General features: G+C 45.1%; 1 protein-coding gene across 3 annotated transcripts in view; it reads left to right on the top strand.

Annotated features, from left to right (window-relative positions):
* gigyf1b (GRB10 interacting GYF protein 1b) overlaps nt 1-20452 on the top strand; it is a 46605-nt gene that overhangs the window by 6248 nt on the left and 19905 nt on the right. For 2 of the 3 annotated variants that reach the window (XM_063203260.1, XM_063203261.1), the window contains 7 exons: nt 1812-2016; nt 2893-3104; nt 3531-3751; nt 4937-5036; nt 15659-15853; nt 16245-16402; nt 18035-18353. In XM_063203260.1, coding sequence (XP_063059330.1) covers nt 1812-2016; nt 2893-3104; nt 3531-3751; nt 4937-5036; nt 15659-15853; nt 16245-16402; nt 18035-18353 — 1410 coding nt within the window. The remainder of the gene's footprint in view (nt 1-1811; nt 2017-2892; nt 3105-3530; nt 3752-4936; nt 5037-15658; nt 15854-16244; nt 16403-18034; nt 18354-20452) is intronic. The other variant, XM_063203262.1, reaches the window with a different exon arrangement.

Raw genomic sequence — 20452 nt, 5'->3', positions numbered from 1 at the left:
TTAATATGCTTCTTATTGAGCCACTCCTTCGTTGCTTTGACTGTATGTTGTGTATTATTGTCATGTTGGGAGATCCAACTATGGCCCACCCATCAGTGTAGTGGTGGAGGGAAGGACGTTTGCACTCAGGATTGCACATTACATGTCTCCCTCCATCCATTCATTGACGATGTGAAGTTGTCCTGTGCCTTGGCCAGACAAACACCCTCAAACCATAATGATACCACTTTCATGCATGATGGTGAGGAGGGTGTTCTTGGGATCATAGACAGTGGTACTCTTTCTCAAAACACATTGAATTGTGATAATGCCAAACAGCTTGATTTTGGTTTCATCTGACTACAGCACCTCCTTATCATATCCTAAACCAGTCTGATGTCCGTTGGCAAACCTCAAGTGGGACTGCGCAGGTTCCTTCTGAAGTAGAGGTACCATGTGTGCACTACAGGATTTTAAACCTCTGTGGCATTAAGTGCTACCAGTAGTTTTCTCAGTGATTTTGGTCCCAGTAGCTTTGATATCATTGCCTAGTTCATCCCGTACAGCTCTAGGGTGATTTCTTTCTGTTCTCATGATTATCAAATCCCTACAAAAGGTCAAATCTTGTATAGAACCCCAGACAGGCTGATGGATAGTCATTTTGTATTCCTCACATTTTGGAAGAAATGCATCAACAGCTGGGTCATTAATTCCCAGTCTCTTTCTTGTGGCTTTGCAGCCCATTTAATCTTTGTTCAGGTCTAAAATCGTGTCCCTGATATCATTTGACCACTCTTTGGTCTTTCCCATGCTAGTGAGGTTGGAGTGTGACTGATTCACTCATACTATGGACTGATTCTGCTGATTCAATGTGTCTTTTATGCATGTTAGTATGTACAGGTGTCTTTAATTCAGATGACAAGTTGATCGGAAGTGCCCATCTGGTCTGTGGGCCCGGAACTGTAATCAGTTGGCAGGGGATCAAATACTTATTTTGCTCGATGAAATGGAAATAAATTAATATATATTCTCTTCAGTTAATTTCTGGATTTTCTTTTTGATATTCTGTCTCTCCATATTAGAATACATATTATCATAACATTTATTGACTGATTATGTCTTTGTTAGTAGGCAAACCAACAAAATCAGCAAGGGATCAAATACATATTGGACTCACTGTATGCATTCAAGGACTGGCACATGAAATGTAGATGTATGTTGCATGTATTCAGGGTCAGACAAAACGGGATTGAGTAAATGAGTGAGGACTGCCAGATATTCTTTCAGACTGTGTAGTTAATCCAGATTCCTTGATTTCATTAATTAGCTCATCAACCAGGCTTAAGGGGTGTGCTAATATGGATCAGCAGGTTGAATTGAATTGCCTTGAGCAAATATGTGCCAGGCTTTTGACTGTCTGAACCCGGGATGTCTGCCCCTGCATGTACTGCACCTAATCTATGTGTATTCTTAGGAGAAGCTAAACCAAAGATAAACCAAGAGAAATCATACAATTTTTCTCGAAAGTGTAGTTGTTAGCCAGTTAGCAACTTTGGGTAGATGTCAATGGGATATTGCATTGAAAACAACAAAGGAGCTAACATGGTTTGCAACTACGCTTTTCAGAAATGCACCCCAGGTCACCTAAATTGGCGTGACTTTTCATTGAACTCTGTTCATTCTCCTAATGGCGTCTGGTTGGCATAGGATTGGAGCTTAGAACCTTACGTCACATGAATTCCGAAGAATATCCTTTCTAGCTCTACCTCTCCTTATGAACCGTCTTTTATCAGTTGTCTCTGTCTGAACCCCTTCTGTGTTTGTGATTTCAGGGAGGGGCCGAGGCGAGGGCTTCTACCAAAGAGGCCCGGAGGAAGGGGAGGTGGGCTTTGGACGCAGCCGAGAGGTGCACCGCAGCCAGAGCTGGGACGTCGACAGGTATGACCCGTTGCGGACACCACGCACGGGCAACGACGGGGCAACAGCCCCACCTGACGCACCAGACCCCCACCACCCTGCTCCCTACTCATTGGCATCGTAATAAAAACTTTTATTATTTCAAATTGGAATGAATTGTGTTCAGAAATTAATGGCAAATTATCAAGTGGAATTCTATATAAAAAGCGTATCTGTAATGTGTTGTGAAGAATGATCAGTCCCTCCAACGGTGAGCTCAGCTGGCTGGGTCTCAAAATGTGTGGGGGTTTTTCCTCAGTGATTAATGATGGGATGTTGGAGTGATTGATTGTCAGGCTTTTTAGGGACTTTAGTCATAAATCTTGATGAAACTCAAAGGAGCTGTCTAATAACAATTCTAATTCTTTTTTTGTTTTTTTGGGGTCTTTTTGAACTTTTTATTGACAGGACAGTATGAGAGGTGAACAGGAAGCGAATGGGGAGAGAGACGGGGAGGGGTTGGCAAATGACCCTGGCCGGGAATTGAACCTTGGTCGGCCGCATGGCAGACGAGTGCCCTACCGGTTGGCCATGGCAGGGCCACAATTCTAATTCTTAGATGGTCTTAGAAAATACTCGTCTACTTTTTACTTTACAAGGTCTCAGAGAAAAATCAGCACCTGTTCACCTAGTTAATTGACCCTTTGATTTTGACATTCTGAGTGGGAAATAGAACAAGACATTTTAAAAAGTGGTTCTTTAAAGTTATTAATGAATGAAACCTACCCGTCTACCCTATTTATTTCAGTTCAGATCTCTCACAATGCAGATGAATGTTGCTGTTGTATGTGCACCCTTCACTAACTCTTTGTAAACGGATGAATCATGCCCTTGTTCTTGCACCCCATATTACTAGAGTATCTCAATTGATCCCAAAGGAAATCCCATATTATGCAATAACATGTTGTATTTGTTATGTCTGTGGCGTTTTTCTCTCCTCAACTCCAACGTGTGTAGAGGGGAGCGGCGCTTCGAGAAGCCCCTGCGAAGGGAAGGCGTGCGGGTGGCCTTCGAGGAGGCGGGCGGCGTGGGGGCACGGAAGGACTTCTCGCGCTCCGACAGCGATAACTGGCGCACCCTCCGGGAGCAGCAGCAGGAGGAGGAGGAGGAGGGAGGAGTAGCAGAGCCCCCCGGAGGCAGCTGGAGGACTGTGGGAGGCAGACGCGAAGGTACGGACACACACACACACACACACACACACACACACACACACACACACACACACACACACACACACACACACACACAGTAGCTGGATGACTGTGGGGGGTAGACATGAGGGTACGGATACACACGCATACATCTTCTTACTTGTGTACCTACACTGACACACATACACACGCACACGCCGCTTGCTCACATAGAAACAGAAACGGCTATACCAATCCTGCTCTGTTCCTTCCTGGTTTGGTGACCGCTTCACCATAGTAGGATTTTTGCACGCCTCTGTTCAAACGTGTGCGTCGGATGTAGCCAATAGTTCAAACTGTAACACCGTTCAATGCAAGTGTGTTGGGTGGCTATGCGGTATGTCTGCCTACCACGTTGCTGACCTCTTCCCCCAATCTCTCCACACTGTCCCTCTCTGCCTGTAGACGGGGGTCCGCGCTCGGCAGGCTGGCGCGAGCACGTGGGTGAGGGTCGGCGTAAGAAGTTCGACTTCGACTTCAGTGACGGCGGCGTCGGCGGCGGGAGGCGGCGCGCGGGCAGCGATGGCATGGAGGACGACAGGGACGGTCTGCCCGAGTGGTGCACCGACGAAGAAGACGGGGAGATGGGCACCTTCGACTCCTCAGGGGCCTTCATGTGCATCAAGGTGTGTGTACGTGTGTGTACGTGTGTGTACGTGTGTGTACGTGTGTGTGCGTGTGTGTGCGTGTGTGTGTGTGCGTGTGTGTGTGTGTGTGTGTGTGTACCAAGTGGTGCAACGATGAGGAGGATTGAGAGATGGGCACCTTCGACTTAATGTGTATCAAGGTGTGTGTGTGTGTGGGTCAGTGTCAGGATTTCCACAGTGCAACTGAACAGGTGTGTTTGTGTGCGCCCGTTCTGATGTGAATATGTGCCCATGTGTACATTTCAATAGTGAAGGTGAGGTACTGTACCTTTGAACCCCGTCATCACATTGGAACAGCAGGCTAGCTGATTGGCTTGTCGTTGAGCAGATGATTGATTATGTGCTGATACAACTTGTTTACCCCCTTGGCACGAGTTCATATTTACAGCGTAAAGAATAGAGCAATACGTTATAAATCTCAACTGGCAGACCTTTAAATAACAGATTTAATACAGTGCCAGACCCCTGAAACTGTTTTTTACGGTCTTGCATATTCCGGCTGCATAATCGGCCAGGTTTCTGCCATGGTGTTTTAATTCCCTCGTTTTCACTTGAATTGCTGGGGGTTTTTTTTGTCAGTGGGTGTAATTTTGGTGCACAGACAAAAGCTGTACTGTTCACATTGTGATCAGTCTGAATTAGTCAATGCTAATTTCTACAATACTTTGGAATAGAATAGATAGACTTTATTGTCATGCAGACGTGAAATTTGTTTTCAAAAAGCCACAAGCAAAATAAAAGGAGATGATTTGCACTTTGAAATTATCCCTTGTCGTCTACTATTGCTTCCTCTGCTGTTGAGAGTGTGGTGTTTCTTCCTGTTTATTGTGCTGCTGTGTAGTTGTCCCTTGTGAGAGTGTTGGTGTTCATGTCCTTGTCGAATGCGTGTTGTTTACCTCCGGCTCTCTTGGGGGGGTACTAAGAAGCTGGTTCAGGAGGAAACCAGGTTAAGTTAAGAGGTAAATCATCCAATAGCAGAGCCGGGGGACCTCATTTCAAATGACAGGGCCTCTCTGGCTCCTGTGCTGTAACTTACTGTTGTGAGAGTGTTGGTGTTCACTGCATATTTGTACCTGTTGCTCCTGTGCTGTTGGTGTTCACTTCCTTGTGGAGAGCGTGTTGTTTACCTCTATGGCTCCTGGTTCTTGTGCTGTTGCTCCACAGAAGGGCTCCAGAGATGCCATCCCCGAGGACCAGGAGCTGGAGTTCGAGGCCCTGGAGGAGGACAAGAGCCCAGAGAGGAGGGAGAGCACCAGGGAAGGAGGTGAGGAGATGGAGGAGGAGTGGTGAGGAAGATGAGAAGAGGATAGCAGAGATGGGACCAAGTTACAAGTCAGTCCGAGTCACAAGTCACAAGTCCACATCTCTGGAGGATAGTGTGGAGTGAGGTGAGGAAGGTAGGAGGTGAGGAGATGGAGGAGGAGTGGAGGGGAGGTAAAGAGGGAACACACCGGGGAAGGAGGTGAGGAGATGGAGGTGGAGTGGAGGGGAGGTAAAGAGGGAGCATACCGGGGAAGGAGGTGAGGAGATGGAGTGGATGTGAGATGGAGTGGTGGGATGGGGAAGGATGTGAGAGGAGAGGAGGATGTGAGGGGAGAGGAAGAAAGCCCAGAGAGAAGGGAGAGCATGGAGGCGGATGAGGGAGGGGAGGGGAGGTGAGGAGGGAGAGCGCTGGGGAAGGATGGGAGTGGGGGGAAGGGACTGGCTAGGAGGATGAGGAGAGGGGAGTGAGGAGATGGGAGGTGTGAGAATGTGAGGGGGGAGAAGAGGACATAAGCCCTGAGAAGGAGGGACAGCACTGGGGAGGGATGTGAGGATGGAGGAGGAGTGGAGGTGAGGTGAGGTGGAGAGAGAGCGCCGGAGAGTTAGTTGAGGATGTGAGAGGAGGATGTGGAGTTGGTGACTGCCTAGCATCTACTGTATGTTGTTGGGGAATGCAGAGTTTGGATAGTGGGGCAGGAGAGAGCTGGGCAGATGAGGTGCTGCTACACCAGAGAGAGTAGAGAGAGAGAGGTTCTATTGGCCCATTGTTTCCGGGTTCTATTATTGCAAGGGGGAGGGGGGGAAATCCCCCTTTAGGCAGACATAGGCAGACCTAAGGACTGTTCTATGCAATGCTAGGAGTATTATGACACGCCCCTTTAGGCAGACCGGAACCTGGTCACGTTAGGTGCCCATAGCAACCTATTATGTTGGCATATCTCTATATACTTAAACAATCTCTGGCTACACCTTCACCCATTTAAGCCTAAGCCCCAGTCCCCACACAGCAAACTGCCAGCCGTTTTTTTTCGAGCGGAATATCGCGCTGAGGGTGTGGTCTCGAATACTCCCATCAAATTCTCCCCGGGGCTAACTACGCTTCTCACCCGCCTTTCAAACCTCGCGGCCCGGCCGGTCTCTTGCGGCAGACAGCAGTGCAGACTCAGCGAGATGGCAAACGGCGAACAATCGTTTGCACACATTACTCACCCAATATCACAACACAGTATCTACATTGCTTAAATGGGATTGTGTTTTGGTCCTAGATAACATTTAAGCCCCGTTATATGGTTGTAGAAGTACAAGAAGTAGTCTAATATAAACTTGTGGCTGCCTGTTTCTGGTAAAATGCTAACATTAGCTTACCCGGTTATCTCAAAACATCGAGTGATCAAATTACAATGTTGGAAAATCTATTTGTGTTACATAAGTTCGTAGTCTTGACATTTATAAGCATTTAGGGTCTTTAAATTAAGCAAAAACGTGATGTTGGAAATCACAGAAATCGCCGCCATGTTTTTCGAAAATTTCTGTAACTCCCGCCCTTGCTACTTATACGCCCATATGATTGGTTATTGGACCATCTAATATGAATGACATAGAGAACTCGCCTATATCAAATCGCGTCCCGCGGCAGGATCGCTTCGCCTCTGCGCTGTCAAGCGCAATATCGCCCCCATTCAAAGTCAATGAGAGCGGGATTTCGCTGTGTGGGGACGGGCCGTAAGGCACAAAGAAGCTACGCCTGCTGAATTTTGCCCTTTTTAGGAAAAGATGCCCTCAGCCTATAAAAACCTAAATATCTCAGCCTCCGAAGCACTTAAGAACATGACACGAGTTACATTTAAAAGCTATGAGCCTTATCTTGCATTAGATTGGGTTCATTTTGCTCTAACATACCCACATTTTTAATAAAACTCAAATCTCAAGAGCCTGAATGCAGCGTCTAATGTCGCTCCAGGCCCCTAGGTAAAGTGCAGCGTATAAATGGGTTAATGGATCAAACATAATTACCGGTTCAGAGCTTCATCAGTGGCTAAATCAATTATCCTGCAATACTCATCATCCCAAAAAAAGTTAATCTGTACAATACATGTTTTGTGACTGCTGGTCAAAACTAGCCTGGGAACTCCCAAACTGCCTTGAGTTCTACACAATCGTTTCGATCTGAAAGACACTTACTTGTGATTAGGTCTGGTGTTAACCAGGCAAGGTCAAAACCACTGTTTGTAGTAGACTAGAAGCATTTCCAGAAAAAGGCCCTTTATAAGGGTGTTAGAAGCATTTTTTAGTAAAAGTTGGGAACCTAGTTTTCTAAGACAATTAAAGTACCCTGAATTCAGCTAGCCTGGTTCCCAAGCTGAATTTTGAGTTTTTGACCATGAAATGAGCAAAAAACAAAATGGCCGCCGAAATTCTTGATTTTGGGCAGAATGCGTTAGAAAGTACCACTTCTCCATGGAAATAAATGTGCAATGCATTCAACATGTATTCCTACACTTACACAAAGGCAAAATGTCATGGCAAAAAGATAAAAATAACTATAATTATGCCTTTTTAATAATGTGATATCCTCGTAAACTGGCATTCAATAGCAATAGTCTCTGTAAAAGCACATCATCATACACATTTGTCATTCAATAAGATTTGGAAAGAAGAAGAGAGAGAAAGAAGATAGTATTATCTAAATTAAAGACTAAATATTAGGACATGAATGTCCATCTCTATGGGAGCACACTCTCAGCTGTACGATTAGCTGAAGACCTTTGCAATCACGCCAAAGGTCCAATCAACTGTGTCGTGGGCGGGATGTCCACTTTGTCAAAACCGAACGGTTGCGTGTGAATAAGCCACTTTGATGCCAAACCTCTCTTCGAATCACGTTTGCTGCTTTTCACGCTTCTGCCGCCTCCTCTCCCATACAAAGTCAGTTACTTCTGCATCTTTCCACACGTTGAACGCCGGCGCTGTGTTCGCACGGTAAGGGGTCTTACACACCAGGGCGGTAAAGCGTCGCAGAACGGACGCGTTTTTTACCGGCGTCGGTGAAAATACATTGAAACATATCTGTCCTTACACACTAACCGGCGGTAGTCGGGCATCAGCGGCATGGCGCTGCATTTGGAAAATAGAACTTGAGCGTACTTTTCACGCCGTCGACCGGCGGTGTCTCATTCAAATGAATTACAAAGTAGCAGCTAGCTTTAGCTGTGGGGGGTAGGTTAACAGGACTGGCCGCGCACGCCGACGCTGTCAGTGTGAAAGGCAGAGAAAAACACACCGGCCAAAACTAAGCAGAAAGACCGCGTTCGTCCCGCGACCGTTCCGTTCCGCCTTGGTATGTTTTGGCCCTAAGGATAGCATTCCCATCACCCTACAGACAATCAGTGGTCGTGCCCAGAACCCTATGTTCCCCTGGCAACGTGGTCACATCTAGCCGGTAGAGCCGGACAAAGGTGGCGGGGTTGGCCCAACCAGACGCTCTGCACACCTCTGAAACTGCTGCACCCTTGAAGAGAGGACAAGATGTAGAGACCGCGTTGGTAAAGTAAGCCCTAATCTGAGCCGGGGGTTGGTGACCCTTGGACTCGTATGCCAGGGCAATGGTTTGAACCAACTATTTGGAGACCTCTATTTCAAAACTCTGAGCCCTGTAGAGGGCTTGATGAAGCACACAAACAGCTGCTCAGTGTTCCTAAAAGAGTGAGTCCTGTTCATGTAGATGCGTAAAGCGTGCACAGGGCACAAGTTGTGTTGTCACCTCTCTTCCACGGATCTGAAAGGTGGTGTGCAAAAGCAGTTTGGAGGGGCTCAAAAGGGGCCCCACACATAGCCTCCTGTACTAGAGAGATATCCCAGGGGGTAATCGTCTGACGTAGCACGGGGCGCAAGTATCTAGTGGATGGGCACTCAGAGTGTTGGAAGTCTTGTAGAAAGGACAACAGCGTCGGTACTGAACACTGAAAAGTTGTCTTGTCGCGTTGGTCAAACTAGCATTCGAAGACAGACCACTTCAGTTTCATACAGTGTCCCAGTAGATTAGGCCCTGGCCCCTTGAATTGTCCTGATAACGTTATCCAGAAAACCGGTTAGGTTCAAATGTTCCCTTGCCAGACCCATAGGGGCAGGTGGTCCCTGGGCTGGGGCATGTCCTCCTCCTGGTCCGGAGCCAGACTCAAACCTACGGGCGAGGGGAAAGTAGCATGAGGGGGCCAAGCCCCTACGCTCTCAGCTGAGGCCCCTGAGCCCCGTGGGCTAAGGGGGGACAAACCCTTAGAAATCTCGCCTCCTTGCAGGAGGGGAAGAAGGGAGGCATCAGGCAAAGGCGCTCGTGGTGCATTATGCAGGACTTTTGGAGTCTACAAGCGCGCCGTGTCTGGTGACAGGGTGCGCTTTCATGCAAAGTGCAGTGGCCTGCGGTTGCCCAAGGGGCTACGAGGCAGCTGCTCGAGCTGGGGAAGCCACATCAGTCACTAGGGTGGTGGTCAGTCCCTGCTGTATGAGATTCTCTGTGGTGGCAGGGAGTTGGGATAAAGAGTCGTTCACCGTAGGCGGAAGATCGGAGCGCTTTGCCAGAGGGGAGTCAGAGTCTGACTCCACTGAAATGCGTTGCCAGCAGTCGACCGTAGTCAAGAGAACAAAGGGACAGAGCGGGCTAGAACTAGTCAAGCTCTCGTAACTCGTGTCGTTCAGGGTACTCGTGAACTCAGTCAGGAGACGTGAGTCCAAGGAACCGGGTACGCACAAATGTGTGTAAAGAACTTTTACTTCGTATCGTCTCTAATCTGCCGTGAGTAGATTCTGTCATTGTGAAGTTTCTTGCTGCCATGGAGGACACTGTACATTCCAAATGTTTGATCTGCAATGTGTGATCTCAGGTTAAAAGAGAGTGTCCACCTACACAAAGCTGAGGCTGCCTTGGTGATCACAATGATGCTCTTTTATTGCCTGTGACATTAACCCACTTCATAGCCTGGTCAGAATCTACCTGGCTAAACTTGTGAGCCGATCTCTTGACCACAATGTGGCCTTTTTGGAATTCAGACCCCATTGTGCATAATTAAGATGGTCATACCGCTTAAAGTAGGGCAACATCAGGCTGAAAGAGTGAAAATGAAGATCCCAGGTAGCTTCACATTGTGCTCTTGTGTATTGCAGCAGAACAGTAACCATATCCATATACTGCCACCAGTTCACATCATCAGATTGACTCTCAACAATATCATGCAGAAGATTTCTGTCCATTTCCTGATCATGGAATGAAATCAGTTCACTAATTGTCTGAGGATCATCACCATTAGCCATCCTAGAAAGACAGGTATAGAAGACTTGGCATGAGAAGACCCTAAATGGATTGCAGAGTCAACTTGTGTGCCATGGCTTTGTTATATGCCTTTCCTGCCAGAACAAGTTCAACAGGGCCTTATCCAAGCAATCCACCATCCATACATTGGTCAGTCCAGAACCAATCATATGTTCTCCTATGGCCTTAGGACAGTTCATTGACATGTGAAGTCCTCCTAGGCGAGGTATTAATTTGTTGTTCTAAGTCTGCAGTACAATGCTTGGTCAACTGTGATAACGCTATGTTCCTGTCCAAAATGTGAAGATATAACAATGCATCTGTATTCAAAGTATCAAAATCCTGTGTAGTAGCGAGGACTATTACCCCGCAGCAGTCTGTTGTTCCTTTGATGACAGTGACTGATTGAACACTGACCAAGAAGTCTTCATGTCTAAGTTTTGACGGTGCAAGAAGAAAGCTAGACCCGTAGCCTTTGCTTGTCTAGCATACGTGTGCTCCTTTCCAGATTTGCCAAAGCATGATTCAGCAATGGGTGCTGAAAAAGTTGGTTTGAATGTCCTAGGAGTAATCCTAGCTCCATCAGGGCATTTGGCACATTTAATGTATGTCTAGTGGACACCTCTATATCTTTAACAGAATCATCAATTGGTTGGCCTCTTGTCCATGCTGCTATTTGTGTTTTATCCAGGATATCAATGTTATCACATGTGTAGTGGATGAATTTATCTGCCGCAATGTTTGTTGGAATAATGGCACCACTGTCTTGGTTCAGTGTTTTTAGAGTGCTCTCAGCTAAGGAGGTCCTGGACTTGGAGGACCTGGTCGTAACTCAGACAATGACCTGCCTGGTTGAATAGTCGTATTAGGTCTTTTACCCAATAGCTTGATAAGGAGTCCATTTTTTGCCATCACTGACACAATAAACAAGGGCTTTAGCCTCACTCAGAACTCTGCTTTGAGCAAGTTTTTCCTTGCTACCAATTCCATCATCTTCAAGAGATGTCTGGCCACTAACAACCAGGCTGAGGAGCATGTATAGACTATCTGGAATGTCTGCAATAGCATCTGATAGAATATTTAATTTATGTCTAAACACTTTTCAAAATGGCACAAAATAATTACTTGTAACCATGTAACATCATAGTGTCATCTAGCGATTTCTGGACAGTTTTCAGAGTGCCAATAGCAAGTTTCAGTGTTTTTTTGGAAACCCTAAATACTTCACATTATGCTAAGTATTACTAAAAATACTTACATCAATATTCTTTATATAAACTTTATATACATTTTCATATAAACACACATAGGCTACAAATATCTTATTAGAAAAGCTAAATAACAAACACCTACAATATTAGCATTATTAGCATTCTAGAAGCTATTTGATACTTTTTAAAATCCTCTATAGTAGACACATTCATCAAGAAACATTAATGGGACACAAAATGTTAGAAAAGAGCATTTATTTCCAAGTACAGCAATACTTGGTAAAAATGCTCTGTCAAAAATCGCATATTTTGGCAGCCATTTTGTTTTTCAAATTTAACTGTCAAAACCTCAAAATCCAGCTTGGGAACCAGTCTAGTTGAATTCAGCACACTTAAATTATGTTAAGTACATAGGTTCCCAACTTTTACTAAAAAATGCTTCTAACATTCACAAATATGAAAAATGTGTCTAGACTATAGGGCCCAAAAGTTGCAGTACTTCTCATTTAACCAAAAGAAAAAGCTTTTAATGAAAGTTGGCAAGTGCTGGTTTCTAGAAAGCACAGGACAGGTCCCCTGAGTTCTCCCTCTATAGTCATTTACATTCTGCTGCTGCTGCCAAGCTGAACGCTTTGAATACATTTACATCAGTGACCCTCGGGCATCATGGCCTCCTCACTCTCTCCATTGTGTAGAGTTTGATTTGGCCAACAGTTTTTTTTTAATTACCTACCGCAGAGGTGTCAAAAGTAGAAGCAAATTCATGGTGTAAGTACAACACTAGCACATGATGTTATTACATGGCTGTTGTGCTACACTGTTTACTCCATTGTAGCTAGCAAGATGGATAGACTGTTACTACTGTTACTAATTAGCAGATCACTAATGCTGTTACTGAAAAACCTAACAAGGGGCCCTGCCGTGGCAAACTGGTAGGGCACTCGTCCACCCCTCCCCGTCTTTCTCGCCATTCGCTTCCTGTCCACCTCTCACACTGTCCTGTCAAATCTGATCGAAAAAGACAAAAAAAATCTTTAAAAACCTAACAAGGACCCAACACAAACTTGCTCCAACCCATGCAGATTCAGCTGGTCTTAAGACAAGTACACAAGTCTACTGGTTACTCAAGATAAGTTACCAGTGTTGCAAGGAAACTGTGTTTCTTTTCTTCAACTTTCATTTTTACTTTTGACACCTCTGGTCTAGCCTCACGAGCCATCCTACGTACTTCCGCCAAAGGATTGGCTCCACTACGGTAGTCTGGCCTTGCTTTTCTGTGGAGTGTCTGGAGCGGTAGGATTTTGATGCGCAACGCCCCCCCAGAAAACAGCCAATAAGCGAATAAGCGCCCCACGTGGGGGGAAAAGGGGGAGGACGCTCGTGACGATGACGAAAACGTCTGCGCCAATGGCTCTGGGGTCCGTTTCTCGATTCTTGTCGTTGCTAACCGTCTTAAGACCGTCTTAAGACCGTCTTACCATTCCCTTGGATTTAGTGGTGAGCGTTGCTGTCGAGAGAGAGTTGAGTCGCTCTTACGAAGGACGTTGCTACCGTCGTTAGCAAAGACGCTTTTGAGATACGGACCCCTGGTCTGCGCTGTGTTGTTATTGAGTAACTCTCTGCGATTGGGTGAGAGCTGTCCAATCATTTCAAAGTTTGAAATCATAACCGAGTGCAAACTTCCCGCTTCCTGCAATCGCATCAGATCACACAAACTCCAGACCATGAATACGAAATGAAATGGTAGTATTATGGGATGGTCAGGACCAGGCTACCGAAGGGTCTAGTGTGTGGTGCATTTGCTTAGGGAAACTGAACTCAAGGCAGCTCTAAAAATAAATTGCAGCAGTGAGCCCAGGGCGCATCCTCTTCATCTGTAGAATAATTTGCTTGAGCGTGTTAAGTCTTCTTCTTACAACTCTTTTATTTTGAATGTGATGTATTGAATTATCAGGGTACAGTGCCCTCCATAATTATTGGCACCCCTGGTTGAGATGTGTTTTTTAGCTTCCAATTATTTTATTTTTTTTCTAAATAATATGGGACCTTAATGGAAAAAAAGAGAAAAATCCAACCTTCAATACAAGTGCATTTATTCAGTGGGGAAAAAATCCCACATAAAGAAATAATTATTTGACATCAAATAATGTGTGTCACAATTATTAGCACCCCTGGTGTTAATATTTTGTACAACCCCCTTTTGCCAACAAAACAGCACCTAATCTTCTCCTATAATGTTTCACAAGATGGGAAAAGACAGAAAGAGGGATCTTCAGCCATTCCTCTTTGCAGAATCTCTCTAAATCATCCAGAGACCTGGGTCCTCTCCTCTGTACTCTCCTCTTCAGCTCACCCCACAGGTTCTCAATGGGGTTGAGGTCAGGGGACTGAGATGGCCATGGGAGGAGCTTGATTTTGTGTCTGGTGAACCATTTCTGTGTAGATTTGGCCATATGTTTAGGGTCATTGTCTTGCTGAAAGACCCAGTGACGACCCAGCTTCAGCTTTCGGGCAGAGGGCAACAGATTTTGATTTAAAATGTCCTGGTATTTCAAAGCATTCATGATGCCATGCACCCTAACAAGGTTCCCAGGGCCTTTGGAAGTGAAACAGCCCCACAGCATCACTGACCCACCCCCATACTTCACAGTGGGTATGAGGTGCTTTTCAGCATGCGCATCTTTCGTGGTACGCCAGACCCACTTAGAGTGTTTGTTGCCAAAAAGCTCAATCTTGGTCTCATCTGACCAAAGCACACGGTCCCAGTTGAAGCCCCAATACCGCTTGGCGAACTCCAGACGCTTGCGTTTATGATTGTGAGTGAGGAAAGGTTTTCTCCGTGCATGCCTCCCAAACAGCTTGTTGGCGTGTAGACAGCGCCTGATGGTTGATTTGGAGACTTTGTGACCCCAGGATGCTACCATTTGTTGTAATTCTGTAACAGTGAGCTTTGGAGATCTTTTGATTTCTCTTACCATCCTCCTCACTGTGCTTGGTGGCAAAATAAACTTGGGTCCTCGTCCAGGCTTGTTTACCACTGTTCCAGTTGTTTTGAACTTCTTAATTATTCCTCTCACAGTGGATATGGGCAGCTGCAGTTGAGTGGCAATCTTCTTGTAGCCTCTGCCTGACCTGTGAAGGTCGACGCACATCTGCCTCACTTGTATGCTGTGTTCCTTTGTCTTTCCCATGTTTAAGAGTGGATAAGAGAAATGGCCTCGGTGTCACGTCATATTTATACCACAGGGAAACAGGAAGTGATGAATTACTAATTAAATGTTCCTACATACTCTGGTAAACTTTGTAAACTACTGTAGAAATGACAGAAATGCTTCAATTATATTTATTTCCTGGGAATTGTTAAGGGTGCCAATAATTGTGGAACAGGTGATTTAATGAAAAATAATTATTTTTTAGTCAGGGATTTTTTTTATTTTCTTACAATTCATTTGAGTTGAAGGCTACATTTTCCTACAATTTTCAGTGTGACAGTATTCTTCTGCAATAAACACTGAATTTATTTTAAGGCTTTTAACACATCTCAACCAGGGGTGCCAATAATTATGGAGGGCACTGTAACTTCAAAGTAAGACTCGGTGATCTTTCAAAACGCATATCCCATATTTTCCATTCTTAGTTTATATCATGTATTTGGAACCAACAAAACTCCCATAAAAAATGCTGAAAACTTGCTGAAATTGCTTAATTGGCTTTAATTGTGTTTTCCTTCAATCAGCTCCGTATTTTCTGTAAATTAAGAATCGATAAAGCATCTCCACCCTGCTACAACAGCTACTATATTGTTAGTTTAGCTCCTTGTTGCTGTATCAGAATACAATGCAAATGCCGACTCCTGTAGGTTACATGGGTGAGAGACGTTTTTTTGTCATCAGGTGAATTAACATTTAATGCCCATAAATGTATTAGTAATTGGTGGTTAATATGCTGCAATGAATATGCTTTTTCGAAAAACCACTAAAAGCAAACAAACAAACAAAAAAATACATACTATAGTGGCACTGGCTGTCGTTGTGCCGCCCTGACGTGTACTACTGCTGAAACATCACTGACCCTTACACTGGACCTCTTTCCTTTGTTGTCCCTCCGCAGAAGAGACAGAGCAGGCCGCTCTTCCTGAGGTGATGTCAGAGATGAAGACTGGGCCACCCTCCTATTCCTCCTCTTCCTCTCCCCCGCGTCTCTCCGGCCCTCCCCCTTCCCTGACCCACCCCTCCATCCTGCACCAAGAGCCCCCACCCCCCACCGCTGCACCCCCCACCAACGCCACTCGGGAGCTCACTGAAGGTGTGTTGTTTTTGCGCGTGTGTGTGTGTATGTCTCTGTCTGTCTGTCTGTCTGTCTGTCTGTCTGTAAACCGTATGTCTTATTGCAGTTATGCCTCATAGTGCATCTGTTCAATGCAGTTGTAAAAATGGATCAAAAATCTAAATTGCACCCTCTGATTCTTACTGGGCCCACTTGTACGTCTTGGTCACGTACACAAGATGTTTCGTAACAGATTATTAGGTCTTATGTCAAATAATCAAGTATATAAAGAAACTTACAATACTTTCAAAGCTTAAGTTCAGAATCATTGATGTCAAGTTTGTAAGTGTATTTCGACTAGTCATGAGATGATGGTCACGTTTCCCTGTACTGTTGTCTGTTCCCTGAGAGCCCTGTGGTGTCATTACAGATGTGTCCCCAACAGGGGGCAGCACTCAGCCCAACAGCACCTCATCCCAGAGCGCCTCCTCTGCCTCTACACCCGCCTCTGCTGCCGCCGCAGTAGCAGACCTGCCACCAGCAGGGGGTGACAATGAGGAGGAGGAGCGCATGAAGCACTTGCAGCAGGTAAGCAAGTCCACCTGGGAAATCAAACTCACATTGTGTGCTGCGACAATGGCAAACAAAATGTATGATAGATAGATAGATAGATAGATAGATAGATAGATAGATAGATAGATAGATAGATATATAGATAGATAGATAGATAGATGGAAACTATTTATCCCAAAGGGGAAATTCCGTGACTTTATGAATTTTGAATTCATGAATTATGCCTAAACTTGTGCAAGAGGGTAGCCCAAATTGTGCTCCGTATGAGTAGACATGTGGTGAGAGGTAACATGTTCAGGGTATTTAAGTTATGGAGGAGGATGGGAGAGAGCTCTGGTTACATGAAAATTGTAATTTCTTTTCATTTAATATGACGTTTCGGGCAGCATCTTATAAGATAAGATCAGATAAGATGTATTAAATGAAAAGAAACGGGAGCCTGGTGACACAGACTTCATTTTCAATTTTCATGTGACTTTGCTAGTACTGCACCCAAAATATTTTCAAGACGCATGTGCGTGTTTTTTTCTTTACTGAACTGGGAGAGAGCTCTGGTTGCCCAGCAGGTCAGGAATCTAAACCGGCAAGCCACGGGCTACAAACCTGACACCCTAACCTCTTACCCATGTCAAAGTTTTGATTACTGTTTTGTGTTGCTCATATAATTTCATGCCACATTATGTGTAGAGATGATTGAACAAGCTGCCTTGAATTTGGGAAATTGGCATGTCATCCTGATGGGTTCATTTACAGGCTGATTTGAATAATATGGGCTCAAGTTCTGCAGTAACATAAAACAAAAGATGTTCAGTTTTAAAGGGTTTAAGCAGCGATGTGCAATTTTGCACATGTAGCGTTTCTGCTGCAGATAAGCTTGCAAATACAAAGCTCTTCTGTGTTTTTTCCCCCCAAAAAAGTGATGAGTCGATAGGAGGATTAGATGGACTTATAATTGCACTTCAGAAGAGCCTCTGAAGAATCTGCAAAAACTTCTCAAGCTTTGTCTTTCTTTCTTTCCCTTTTGTTTAAAGGATTTAGACAAAGTAGGGAATAGTTTTGGCTTATTTCAATTCAGCGTCTTTGTGTCTGTGTAAACTTAACCAGTAATGTGTGAGTGTGCGCAGTGTACACTGCATGCCCATTTTTGTGTGTGAGGGAGATGGAGACTAGTGTAGATTAGAGATCTTTGTATCAGTGTGTGTTGAAATGTCTGTCTGCAATTTGCTAGTATCCTCTTGTGTTGAACTTCATCTTTTCACTCTCAGGTTGTACTGTGTGTATGTGTGAGCGTTAACCCACATGAATGTGTGTTATTGTATATTTTGTGTGTGTGTGTGTGTTTGTATGGATATACATCTGTGTGTATATTAAAGCATATGCATGCCTTTCCTCTGTGTGTGTTGTGTAGGAGGCAGAGAAGATGGTTGTGTTGCTGTAGACACCTAGTTCTGTGTTCTCGTGGGTTCTTGTATGTGTTAAGTCATGCATGTGTCCCCTTAAGTCTGTACGTTAGGAAGCGGAGATCGTGGCATCGCTAGGGTACGCTTCTGTGTTAGGCGTATACCGCTGTGTCCCTATGTGTTAATACATACGCCTCTGTGTTAATGCGTAAACCTCTGTTCCCCCATGTGTGTGTGTGTTATCCAGGAGGCAGAGAAGATGGTTGCATCGCTACAAGACACCTCCCTGGAGGAGGAGCGCTTTACGCAGGCCCTGCATGAGAGCCACGTCGGGGGCGGCGGAGGAGGTGCCAGCGGCCCCTCTCACGCGCACTCACACTCTCACCAGGCTGTCGCTGCTGCCGCCGCCGCCGCTGCTGCCGCTGCGGGCTCCACACACCCCCACACACACTCGCACCCCCACAACACCCCCTCCCACTCCCTAGGCCACCCGGCCAGCGCCCTGCCCCTCTCCCACGAGGCCGCCATGAAGTGGTTCTACAAGGACCCCCAAGGAGAGATCCAAGGTAGAGTTGTATTCATGGGTTTTTTGTTGAATATTTGTCTTGTCGGGTCTTGGCCTTTATTCACACAGGACCGGTAGCGATGGAGATGGGAAAATAGTGGGACAGGGAGGCGGGAAAGGGTTGGTAGTATTTTATATTGTACTAGTACTTCATAACTAGGGCTGTAACGATACACTAAACTCACAATTCGGTTCGAATAAGTAGAGTTTATTGTATTCATGGTTTTTTTTTTCGGGGGGGGGGGGGTTACTGAATCCAAATCACTCGTCTCTGAGTCAAGGAAGTAGTTTTTAAAAACCCTTTACTATACATTGGGGTAGGCAGACATACAAATGCTTTCCGGTTTCACCGACTGGTACCACGCCCTGACTAGGACTGGGTACCGAAATTCAATTCTTTGATGGAACCGAATTAAAAGCTAAGGTTCTACTTGGCATCGAAACGTGCCTTGTCTATCGGTTCCACGTTTCGGTTCCTGAAGCCTGACTGTCAGAGCCATCAGAGAAATTAGAACACAGGGAGCCATCAAATGTGTGTTTAAGCACGCGGCCATTTCAGCCTAGCCTGGCTCTCGCGAGACCCCGAGTGCTTCGTGCATCTTCGTTACACTTCGTGAGCTCAATCCATCTGCGCGAGAGTCAGGTTCATTTCAGCCAACCACAAGTGTCACAAACTGACCACGCTCCTCCTCTTCCCGTTTCGCACCTCATTAACGACTGATAAGACAGCTGATTTTCAACCAGCTGGTTGTACTACTTGAGAAACAAAAACATGCCGTCGAAAGCGTGGCTATATTTCAGGAAAGTAGATAAGGAAGGAGCGCGCTGCAATATCTGCGATAAACTAATATCATGCAAGAATGGCAATACATCCAACCTGTTCAAACACCTGCTCTTGCATTCGATTAACTTGCGTGCAGAGAGTTGCAGCATCTTTACAACGGCAACACAGTCAACCTCAACCATGACCTCGACTCTTCAGGAAGATGTCTCTGACTCCTTGGAAACATGTTTTTCCATGAAAAGAGCTAACTTAGAAATAACTGGTCTTGTGTTGGGGACGTACAAATGTAGCCTATTTAGACCGTCGGTTTAATTCGAGGGAACAAAGAACACAGCGACAAAAAAGATTTCCTCTCTATCAGGCTGGAGAATAACGCCATTGTTTACTTGAAGTAGCGGCCGCTTAAGGTTTATATAACTGTGGATTGAAAGAACATAAAAACGTTCCGTAAAAAAACGTAAAAAGCTAAGAATCTCAGCTTTCGAACAAGCCCTAACACATGTCTGTAGGTCTAGGTTAAGGAGATCGCTGGCTGTTAGGAAAAAAATGACGAGATAAAAAAATGGTTGGAAAGCGCTATTTTTTCACTTGCAACAGCGGCCGCTTACAGTTCAATAACTTTTGATTGAAATAACATAAAAACGTGCCGTAAAAAACTGCAAAAAGCTAAGAATCTTAGCTTTCGAACAAGCTCTAACACATGTCTATAGGTCTAGGTTAAGGAGATCGCTGGCTGTTAGGAAAAAAATGACGAGATAAAAAAAATGGTTGGAAAGCGCTATTTTTTCACTTGTAACAGCGGCCGCTTACAGTTCAATAACTTTTGAATGAAATAACATAAAAACGTGCCGTAAAAAACTGTAAAAAGCTAAGAATCTCAGCTTTCAAACAAGCCCTAACACATGTCTGTAGGAGAAGGACAGGTTGTTTTTACCACTAGAAAGTGGCAATCTTGGGTCTCTGTTTTGGTAAGCTGTCGACAGACTGGGTAGCATAGGCTACATTAAAAAAAATCATGTCAGGCACGCTTGACATAGGATTGGTACCAGAAGTGAAGTTGCACCGTACAGCAGAACAATTTTAATCAGACATGAGTACATTTATCAGTATCAAAACCGTTTATTATACTTGCCAAGCCATGCCGAGAGGACAACTTGCAGCATGCAATTAATCATGAATGCTGTATAGAATTAAATGCCTTTAACCCGCCATTGCTTAAGTCACGATGAGCGCCGCCTTGTGGCAGGCAGGGAAAGTCTTGATTTACAGACCCGTTACGCCATCTACTGGCCACTTTGGGTAACTGCAGGTTTAAT

This window comes from Engraulis encrasicolus, chromosome 7 (assembly GCF_034702125.1).
Source record: "Engraulis encrasicolus isolate BLACKSEA-1 chromosome 7, IST_EnEncr_1.0, whole genome shotgun sequence".
Classification (NCBI taxonomy): domain Eukaryota; kingdom Metazoa; phylum Chordata; class Actinopteri; order Clupeiformes; family Engraulidae; genus Engraulis; species Engraulis encrasicolus.
Note: the sequence above shows the minus strand (reverse complement) of the source record. Positions and strands in the feature narration are given on the sequence as shown.